This window comes from Macrotis lagotis, chromosome 5 (genome assembly GCF_037893015.1).
Source record: "Macrotis lagotis isolate mMagLag1 chromosome 5, bilby.v1.9.chrom.fasta, whole genome shotgun sequence".
In the NCBI taxonomy this organism is placed as follows: Eukaryota; Metazoa; Chordata; class Mammalia; order Peramelemorphia; family Peramelidae; genus Macrotis; species Macrotis lagotis.
In genome coordinates, this window is record NC_133662.1 from 7,044,264 (window position 1) to 7,055,390 (window position 11,127).

Below are 11,127 nucleotides of genomic sequence, written 5' to 3' on the forward strand. Positions count from 1 at the left end.
TTTATAACCTATGTTTGCCTAACTCAGTCACATGCTTCTGGCTTAGATATCAACATTACCCTTAACTGAATCATCTTTATAATTTAAAAGAAAAATGATTTTTTAATTTTAAAATTGCTTTATTATGAACTTAATATTAAATATCAATTCAAGTCTCTCCTCTCTTATTCATCCTCTGTTCAAAATAATCTTACTAAGGTCTGATCATGTAAAACAGTTTCAGTCACTTTACATTGCCGGCCATTGAAACTCCTGTGAAATTTGTCCTCTACCTTCTGAACTAGTCCTCCTTTCATATAATTTTCCTTCCTGTATGAATTCCTCCTCTAGAATTACTTCTGGCACTTTATTTCTCCTACTCAATAAATTCCAGGGCTTAATAATCTCCTTTTTTACCTCCAGAATCTAATAAAGACTTATTTGCCATTTCAAGCTCTTACATAATTTGACCCTTTCTGAGTAAATGCACTAAATCTGGGATGAAATATATATAAAAATGTATATCCTTTCATGAAGTTATATTGAGTGAAGAGAGATGAACCAGAACATTGTATTATATTAACAGTAATTTTGTGATCAAGGACAATTCTAAAAGACTTTTGATAGAAAATATCAGCTACAACCAGAGAAAAAAAGCTATGGAATACTATTTTCATTTTTAAAACTTGTTTTATGATAGGTTTCTCTTTTTCTCATGGCTTTTTCACATTTAGTTCTGATTCTTCTTGCACAATATGACTAATATAAAAATATGCTAAATGTGATAGTTTATTTATAACTATATCACATTATTCCATTTCATAAGGAAGAGGGAGTTAGAGAAATGTGCAATTCAAAAGCTTAAATGTTGAAAAGTATTTTTTGCATGTAATTGGGAAAATAAAATAACATTAAAAAGGATTAGAACAAACTCTGAGTGTTAAAACATATTTAATATAATTTTCATTTTTGAGTTCAAAACTCAATGAAGACCCTTCCTCATTTGAGGAAGGAAGCTTCATCAGCCCAAAGACAATTAGTTTGGGAATCCATGAGAGAAGAATTCTGCTATTGTCTTATAATTAGGAGCTAGATTGTAGTCAGTCAATAAGAGAATTACACAGGAAAGGGAATCAGTGGCTAAATACCACTCATTTTGAAACTGGGCATAAAGTTTGAAGTAACTAGAATTATCAACAAGATCAAAGGCTGAATTTTGAGCTGCTTACTTTAATAGAAAGCAACCTTGAACTTGAACCATTTGATGAGTGCTTACAATAATAAAAATGCTTGTCCTTTGCTCTCAAAGAAAACCATGGTATCACAGAGATAATGCCATGACAAGTACATGAATTGGATTTGAATGAGAAGCTGTTGTGTCACCAGCCTTACTTTCTCTTCTAGTGTCATCTGGGTTTAGAAGTCAGATATGAATCAGTACAACTAGAGATGCCCTTGATGCAAGACAATCAGGGTTAAGTGCCTAGACCATAGCTAGTAAATGTCAGGTGTCTAAAGTGGGATTCAAATTTCCATTCTCCTAATTTGAAAGTTAGGAACTAGATTGCAATCATGAAAATTGTATTATATCAGGAAAGAGTGAGTAATATCATTCATTTCATGAACTTGGCTATAAAACTAGAAGCAACTAGAATTGCAGCAAGGTCAAAGAATGAATTTTTAGTGATCTGAAGACTATCTGATTTGATAGAGACCATAAATATGAACCTCTTGGTTGGTGCTTACTATTAGCAAGTATCTTAAGCCCTTTTAACTTTTGTTTACTTATATGGAAAATGTTGATAATGAAACCCTCAATAACAGCATCAGTTAATTGTTACAGGGTTACTATAAAGCAAAACTCCTAGTAATCTGAAAGCATTAAGTGCATGTAAAACATTATATTTATAAGTCTGTATATTTTTGAAAGAATTAATAAAGTGTTTAGTAACCTCTATATGTAAAACATTGTGTTTGGGACTAGAGATGTAATTATGCTCTCAAAGAATTAATATTTTAATGGGATGCCTTTTAAAGACAAGAGATTGAAGATATGAGCAAAGCAAGGGATGAATGAGGAAGCAAGTTCCTTAAGAAATCTATAGGGGTTTTGATCTTCTGCCAAGAAAAGTCTCCTAGAAGTCCGTTTAAAAAAATCTGCTGCCTGGAGACAGATGACAGGGTTAAGTCTTAAACTTTATTGGTTCCTCTTTTTAGTATTGTTCAGCATTATGGGTTTTAGATATACCAATAAGGTCTTTTTCTCTGATAAGTGGGGTGCTAAGTCCTATTGATTGAGTAGAATCATAAATTCTTCTACTTGTTCATTCCCTTGGTTGTTGCTCATCTCTGACATGGTTTATGTTTGGATCTCTTTTGGCTACTGGAAGACTGGTCTGTTAATGACATCAATGGTTTTAAGTCTGCCTGTATCTTGGGCCAGGGACATTCCAGGTAAGTTCAATAATACTTCAGTTCTTCAGCACAGGATATGGGGTCCTTGGCCTCCAAAGAAGAAGGTGGAAAACCTCTCCAATTGAGAAGCAGAAGCCACTGGAGAGTCTGAATAGGCCTCCTTCCCAGAAAAACAAGGTGATCATCTGGGATAGATGGTGGAGCAGGGAGCTACATCAGGGTCTGAAAGTCCTCAAGTTCATGCTTAGGCTAATCTGGAAATGTGTTAATCAACCTGTGAGGAGACTGTTTACAGCCTAAGGAGGTTCCATAAGAGATTTCATCTCTCACCTGCACTACATCTTCTGTGGCTTTCTCAATGCTTAGTCTAATACTATTAAACTGATTCTTTTCTAATCCATTGCTCACATGAATGTCAAACAGACTTCCTAGCCTTTCCACAAAACTTCTATGTCTTCCCTTTATCTCTAGGATCAATTCCCACCTCAGCTAACATTTAAAACCAATTCTAAAATATATTTTACTTTCCTTTGAACACTCTTCATTCCATTTGAACTTTTCCACCAGCCTGAATTTAACCCTCATCTCTCTCCTCCAAATGTTTTTAGAAGCTACTCCTCATCCTTTGAATGTAGTTCCTCCCCTCCTCTGCCTTCTGAGCCTTGACTTTCTTCAAGAAACAACTCAAATGCTTCATCCTCTATGACAATTTCCTTTATCTCTCTAAGTTATAGTGTTTCATCTTTCCTGAGATCCTCTCATATTTGGAGTACAGCAAATGGGGAATCACTTTATAATCATTGTCCTTGTACCTGTAGTATTCTGGTAATACAAGGATATGGGAAATCAAGGAGGAGTGTGAAAATCCCTTGCCTAGGTCTCTCCCCATCTACATGTGTATTAGTTCCTTACCTTAACTGATGTTTTTGATCACAGAGTTGTGACATAGATCTAATCTAAGTGAAATGGGGGAGGTACTTTGAAAAGAACTGGGATGTAAAGAGAAAGGAATAGATTTGTCCAGGTCCTAGGACATAGCATGTTGAGAATAGAGAGTTTCTCCAAGATTCCTAGTTTCATCAATCTTTTTCCATTTCATCCCCCAAATTTCATCTTCCAGGCAAATGAAGTGATTCTCCTCAAATTTCTCTTATTAATTTGTCCATTCCTCTTCCTTGTTTTCATTATTTTCTTGTATTATTGTTATCCCCATTTTGGATCGTAATGATGAAATGAGCAGGTTCTGGGGAGGGTGCATATTTTTATATTTCCAGGGCTTCAAATTGTTTTCAATAATGTAGGGACTTAATGATGCTGCTCTGGGTTGAAAGCACCTTTTTTTCAGCACTAGAATTCTTCCTTGCCCACCTTAGCTTACACTAATTGCTCACTGATCATGACATTACTTGAATTGAGTTTATTCTTTTTTAAACTCATCACTGATTTTTCTACGGATGTGGGATTTTGACTGAAAGTTATCAAGCAAAGTGGTTTTGGGGGAAACACGAAAGTCTGGACTCAGAGGATTTGTACAACACCCCCAGTTGTTATACTTACTAGCCTATCTTTGGCTAAGTCATTTCAACAGGCTTATTCCTCCCTGCCTTCCTGTGTAAAAGTGGACAATTGGACTAGTCGAACGTGAAGAAGGGATGATAAGTAGGAATCTTTTCCAGTACAACAGGAAGTTGGGGTAGGGCAGGTGTGTCAGTATGGAGGGCATTTGTTGACCTATGCAGTGGTACTGGGAGATGGGGGGTGGGGGGAGGCGTTGTCTCACTGTCCCAGGAGAGACCCAGCCCAGCGAACCCTCCCCTGGGACTCTGAACGGGGGTGGGGGTGGGGGTGAAAGTGGGAGCAAAGGGCTCAGAAACAAGCCACGCAGGTGACTCCGGCCCTGAGGCCTGGAGGTCTTTGCAAGGTCATTGAGGGCAGGTTGGTCAGTCTGCGGGCCGGTGACCCTGCTCCGGTCGGTCCACAGAAGATTTTGTGATCCAGCACAAGGCCGACTGTTACTTCACCAAGGGCACGGAGCGGGTGCGGCTTGTGGATCGATACATCAGCAACGACCAGGAGATTCTCCACTTCGACAGTGAGGAGGGAAAGTACGCGGCGGTCACGGAGCTGGGGCGGCCAGCTGCTGAGTATTTCAACAGTCAGCAGGACCTCCTGGAGGAACGTCGGGCCGCCGTGGACACGGTGTGCAGACACAACTACGAGGCATACAAAGCCTTCACGGTGGAGAGAAGAGGTGAGTGACCACGCCCCCCACTCCCTGACCTCCGGAGCGCACCTCCAGGGCCAAGACCGGGGAAGGGTGGGGAGGATGGGGCCCAGACCCCAGACCCCAGACCTGGAAGTAGGTCTTGAGCTGACCCAGAAGAGGCCGAGCCTCTCCTCTGCCCCACTCTCTTGCTTTCCACCTCCCCTCCCTGACCCTGGAGGAGACCACCCAAGGGGCTGCTGCCAAAGCCAGGGCTGAGGGGAACCTGTGCAGAACTAGGCAGGTCCAAATGGAAGTGATGGGTTCCTGGAGGTCTGACCCCTTGGACTGGGGAGAGCATCTCTAAGCCTATGCTGAACACCTCTGGGGAAGACCTTCAAGGCCTGACAATCAGGGGGAACCTCATCAGAAGGAAGGGTCTGCTTCTAGAGATAAAGCTACTCTGTCATTTTGTCCATCCCTCCCCCTGCCTCCAGTCCAGCCCAGAGTGACCATCTCCCCCTCCAAGACAGAGGCCCTGCAGCACCTGCTGGTCTGCTCTGTCACCGGCTTCTATCCAAGCAAGATCCAGGTCATCTGGTTCAAGAATGGGCAGGAGGAGACAGCTGGGAGTGTGTCCACGGGTGTGATACAGCATGGAGACTGGACCTACCAGATCCTGGTCATGTTGGAAATGGTTCCTCAGAGCAGAGATGTCTACACCTGCAGTGTGGAGCATGCCAGCCTGCAGAGCCCCATCACTGTGGAGTGGAGTGAGAACCAATTTCCTCCCTCTGCCCCCCTAAAGCTGCCTCCCTCCAATCCCAGTGTGAGAGGACTGCAGCTTTGGAGTCCTTAGGGAATGCTCCCACACACCCTCTTCCTATAGCCTCGATCATTTGCATCCTGCACCCAGCATAACTCCCCAATTGCAGCATTGAACTGGTATCCACAGATCATACATAGGTGAATTGTGGAAACACTTAATCCTCATTATGAGGAACTTGCAGAATCTTAGTCCATCTTCTTCTGGGAATCTGAACTTTCTTAACTCTCCCTTTCCCTAGGAAATAGATCATTTTTACCTCTTGAGAGAGATGGGAAAAGCAGTCATTTTCCTTGTCCTCAATCCGCTGTCATTCCATTTCTCACTCAGATGGTGTTGGAGAAGGAATCAAGAATTTTGTTCATGGTTTTGTTTCAAATTCATAATATCCCTGAAACCAGTCTGGGTCTTGAGATTTTTAGCTCACTGGTTAAGGGTGGAATGGAGAGGACTGATAAATGATAACCCAAGGCATGTTTTCTGCAGGGTCACAGTCTGAATCTGCCCAGAGCAAATTGCTGAGTGGAGTTGGAGGCTTTGTCCTGGGACTGATCTTCCTCAGTGTAGGACTGATTATCCATTTGAAGAACCAGAAAGGTGAAGAGCTCCTAGGAAGAGTGTTTGTCTCCATAGAACTTGGGCCATGGGGAGAAGATAGAACTTCACTGGACCAGGGACTCTGAGGACACTTATCTCAGGGGGTCAGATGCAAAGCCAAGGGGTGGGAGAAGTTGGCATCAATATTTCTCAAACTAAAGCCAACTTGGAGTAAGAGGGTTCAGTGACCAAGAGATATAGTGAGAACCAAATTTTGGTTCTGACAAAGAGGAGATTCGTCAGACTTTTGCAGCCCTGAACTTTCTCTCCCTTTTTATTATGAGAATTCCTCAGACATAATGGGGTTAAAATCTAGCGTCCCTCATATTGGTGAGGTAGATGAGCATCCTAACTCTAGGACAGAAATATTCTACACTTTAAAGATCTGATTGTTTTTGACCATGATTTTTGTCTTTCTCTTTCTTCCACGCCTCCTCAGGACACACTGGGCCTCAACCTGCAGGTAATATCCCTTTTCCTTTGTGGCCAAGGACCAAGATTCTCCATCTCTGAGCTGACAGACTATAATAATGGGTGTGGTTTTGGTTCTGTCCTATAAGGTTCTTTTTCTCCCTAATTGGGGCATCAATGGCTCCTTTGGATAGGAAGGGAGAGGTAGAATGGGTGCTATTTTACCCTATTGCTACAAGAAATTTCCAGGACTATTCTCCAAATATCCCATGATTCAGCAGGAGTCTTGCTTCAGGCAATATATATTTCCCTTTGGGATCAGAGTTTTAGAGATGCCCTCAGGATTCCCAGGGACAGGACATAAGGGAAAATATGTATTTTATATATTTTATATGTTTGCTGGTAAACTGAAGGCATAGGAAGGGTTAAAAGGAACGCTACCTCTAAGGCATCATCAAGTTTCTCTTTCTTAGAGAAAAGAGGTTGCTTGGAGAACTGTAATGACTCTCTTTTCCCCCACAGGCCTGCTGAGGTGAACCCTAGGATTATGTCCTTCAAAGAGAATGCCTCCCAAACCCCGCTCTCCTGTCCAGGGAACCCAGTCATCAAGGAAGGAAGAACAGCTGAATCATTGTTCTGGACCTAGCTTTCTCTTGTACCTGGAGTCTGTTTACCACCCTCTTTCTCCCCAAAGACCATATAGCTTTGATTGTCTATCCTGGAAGTTCTCTATCATCCAGGAACTCAGGGAAAAGGGAGTCTGCCCTGCTGTCCCCATACAGACTCCTTCTTAATTGCACTACTACCCTTTTTACATTATCTCCATTTTTTTCTGTAGTCTTCCTTAATAAATAAGGTGTCATCTGTGTCATTCATTGTGCCTCTGGGACTGTTATAGAAGTCATATTAAGAAAAAAGGAGGACAGCCAGGTGACACAATGGATAGAGCACTAATCCTGAAGTCAGGAGGACTTGAGTTCAAATCCTGCCTCAGATACTTAATAATTACCTAGCTGTGTGACTTTGGGCAAGTCAATTAACTCCATTGCCTTGTAAAAAAAAAAAACAAAAAAAAGAGAGAAGGAGATAGGAAGGGACCCTGCTCTCTACAAGGGAAAAGAAGAGGCATATAATAAAAAGGACTGAAATCTGGTTACCTGGGCATAGTGCTTTGTTTTACAATCAGTGCTTAAGAATTCTTAGTTGAATGAAAGGATTTGGTGAGAGAGGGACCCCATGCTATGTCTGTCTCCATTCCTCTTGCTACTCTGTGGAATTGGAGCATGCCATATATGGGGAAAGCTTGGTGAGAGGGCTGAGTCAACCCAAGCTGGCTTAAAATTTTCTTTCTCTTGTGGGTGGTTCACTGTCTGCATAACAGCCTCTATTTTTAGATCTAGGCTTCCATGTTCCTTAACAATTCTACCAGGACTGAGGGGATTTTGTGTGTAAAACCAGTGAGACACCTCTCTCTGACCAATTACCTCAACTTCTTTTTCCTCTTTATTTAGTCTTCCTTTCCCTTTTGTTCCTTTAGGGTCCCAGGTTAGTAAGGTCATAGAAATTCTCATATGGAAAATGACCATCTTTGCCTTCTGAAAGGAATACTATTACTTGGGGAGAGGATCAGTGCCAACTTCCTGTAAAAGGAGGCATCTGAGGTGGATTTTCAAAGAAAGAGAAAGATGGATTTGGGAATATATTGAGACTGAGTGATAGAGAACAGAGAGGGGAAGATGACAAGCTATTCCAAGCAGAAAAGAAATTAAGGGGAGGGAGGGGAGCCAAAATGATAGAGTAAATGCAGGGTCTCATTGAGCTGTCCCCAAAATTACTCCAAATAACTTTAAATAATGATTCTAAACAAATTCTAGAGTGGTAGAAACCACAAAAAAGATGAATTTGAGACAATTTTCTAGTCCAAGACAATGTAGAAGATCATCAGTAAGAGTCTTGCAACAGAGTGAGAGAGGAGTGCAGTGCAGTAGGGGCTCACTGCAGAAACAGACAGTAGGGTGCCTGGGTCAGTTGCAGCAGGGACAGTTTCGAGAACTGTCAGTCCAGAGGCTGCCAAGGATGACTTGGAAGGTCAGCAGGAAAATTTTGTCCCTTGAGAGTGAGAGTGAAGGAGTCCACTGCAGACCTGGCCCCTGGGGAGACCAACCCCAAGGACAAGAACCATTGAATCAACAACAGTAGCTGCTTCCAGAGTAACAGCAGAGGTTACAGGAAATTTTTTTTTGCTGTTACTAAGGCAGGACTCTGTTGTTTTACCCATACTTGGATCTGGGTCACAGTCTCAGAAAGTAGCTGGGTTCCTCCTCACAGTTTCAGAGCATCAAGAAGTGCTTGTGGTCACTCATAGGCCAGAGCACAAGTCAAGTTCTCACAAGTTCTTTCCTTGGAAAGAACTGAAAATTTAGCAGTCTCTAGAAGTATCTCTGAAAACAGCTTCAAAAAGTACTGTAAATGGAGAACTCAGTCAAATTGATAAAAAGTAAGATTTGAACAAGTTTTGAATGAGGTTATCAATGCTACCTTATAACCATATTAAAAATATTCTAGGGGCAGCTAGGTGGTGCAGCGGATAGATAATGATTTGATATATTTGACCAATATCAACCTCCCTCCTGGTAAGCTCTCCTCTGAGCTCTATCATATGTATGCTCCTAGTTACATTTGAAGGGGAACTATGCAATTTGAATGTGAACAATGTTTATGTGAAAATTAAATTAAATAATATAATTTCAATGCTTTTCTCAGTGTTTTTCCCTTTCTAGCATAAAGACCAATTTCCTTTTCATCAATGATTAGTAATTAGTCTTTTCAAAATAAACTTTGCATTACAAGTATAGCAAGAGCAAAAGTACAACTATTACACCCCTCTACACACACACACACACACACACACACACACACACACACACACACACATATCCTCAAAGCCTGTAGGACATAAGTTCCCTAATAACTAACTATTCAGTCCCTCAGAAGGATGGGCTTAGACTTACATAGCATTTATTTCACCAAATTTGCTTCCAAATGTGAATATCCATTTCTGTTACTTCTGACTTGATTCCCAAAGTTATTTCCTCATAATTTATTAAGATGTTCTGTCTGGCATGCAAATCCTGCATGAACCTTGGCTCCTGGTTGCTAATGGCTCATAATATTGATCTTTCATAACTTACAAGATCAGATTCTTCTTTAGTTTTGTTAACTTAAAACACAGAAAAAAGAAACACCAAGACAAAGAACCAAGCCCAGTCAGTATCCATGGGCCTCATAACATCCTCAAATGATAAACTTTTCCTCCTACATTGTTGTTTCTTCTTGAATAAACAAGGCCAGAAAGAAGGGAGAGAAAGATAGAGGTATGAACCAAGGGATAAGCTCTGTTTATGTGACTGCAGACTTTTGAAGGCACCCCACTTTCACAACAAAATCATAAAGCCTCTTCATCACAAATAGTTAACTGATTGGAATTAATTATGGAATAACTGAGCTTCCTCAATTCCTCATCATGATTTTGTCTTTGAAACATACTGCACAAACTTCTAAGCACCTGCACTTATTAGTCCCAGTTTTTAAATATTAATTTTTAAAAATTTAAACTTGAATGACAAAAGAAAGAAATTTCCATCCACATAGTGGGCCATAAAAAGAAATTTCTCTATAAAACTGAATTTCTTCTTTTCTGTTTGAACTTTTCTAATTTTCAGGAGTCCTTTTCTGTGTATTATTTACCCTTTTGTTTCTTAACTCTTTATTCTCCATCCACATCTTTTCTGCAAAGATTTTATTTTATTCTTAATGTTTTTATTTCTACTAAATAATGTTGGAGTGCTTATGGAAATCCTTTTTTAGTCATTGCTTGTGGCAGTTTCAATTGCTTTCTTTTTGAGAATTACTAGATTTTCAATAATAATTGATACTGCAGTTTTTCTTTAATGTATTCATATCTATGCTTTTGGGTGGGATTTTAGATTCTGATGGATCTCTTCCTGAGTAATTTAATAATAAGTTATGAATTAAATTACCAGTCTCAGTTTCCTCATCTGTAAAATAGTGGTAACAGCAACACCTACTTTAAGGAGTTATGAATAAGAAATAGAATTATATGAGTGAAGTGAAAATCTTCAAACATTATATAAAGAATAACAGCAATCATTTTTCATGTAATCTCATGCAATATAAGCTTATTTGTTTCAATGACAGTCACATTTCTTGATAAGTAATAGTTGATATTTGATTTCAGAGATGACCATGGTGACTAAATTAATGATGGCATGACTTGCACAATTATGCTTATTAATACTGAGGGATATGCTGTGCATATCACACTCACGAACCATTCCACTCCAGGTCCTGACTTGATGGGAAACAGGACTACTGTTGATCACTTGGATGCTGTCGGAATCTTGTGGCCTTTGAATTGGTTTCTCTTCCTTGTGTATCACTGAGGCACCTCAATGCACCATCAATGCTGAGCAAACACCAGTATGTGATTTCTGGTACTGTCTATACAAACCTATCTCTTGATGAACAAATCATCAGGATGACTTCTCCACCTTCAGATATTCCACCTTCAACCATGCTGCTCCCAGAACTGAAAGGCTTTGGTTTCCTAGAAGTTGCCCAGCAGGTCATGGAATGATTGCACTCAATCACTAATTGACATTGTTTATGGTTGGAA

At 40.4% G+C, this 11,127-nt stretch overlaps 1 protein-coding gene across 1 annotated transcript; it reads left to right on the forward strand.

Moving 5' to 3' along the window:
* The first annotated feature begins 2,246 nt into the window (after nt 1-2,246).
* On the forward strand, nt 2,247-9,128 carry LOC141523431 (DLA class II histocompatibility antigen, DR-1 beta chain-like). Its single transcript, XM_074236611.1, has 6 exons — nt 2,247-2,433; nt 4,376-4,645; nt 5,095-5,370; nt 5,910-6,020; nt 6,460-6,483; nt 6,954-9,128. The coding sequence occupies exons 1-6, from the start codon at nt 2,334-2,336 to the stop codon at nt 6,965-6,967; spliced, it is 795 nt and encodes a 264-aa protein (XP_074092712.1). The 5' UTR covers nt 2,247-2,333; the 3' UTR covers nt 6,968-9,128.
* Nucleotides 9,129-11,127: the final 1,999 nt, after the last annotated feature.

Excerpts from the sequence above, each read along its gene's own strand:
- LOC141523431 (XM_074236611.1), top strand. The coding sequence starts at position 2,334 with ATGGTTTATGTTTGGATCTCTTTTGGCTACTGGAAGACTGGTCTGTTA. Across the intron at positions 4,646-5,094 it reads CTTCACGGTGGAGAGAAGAG|TCCAGCCCAGAGTGACCATC; the intron begins GTGAGTGACCAC and ends CCCTGCCTCCAG. Across the intron at positions 6,021-6,459 it reads CCATTTGAAGAACCAGAAAG|GACACACTGGGCCTCAACCT; the intron begins GTGAAGAGCTCC and ends ACGCCTCCTCAG.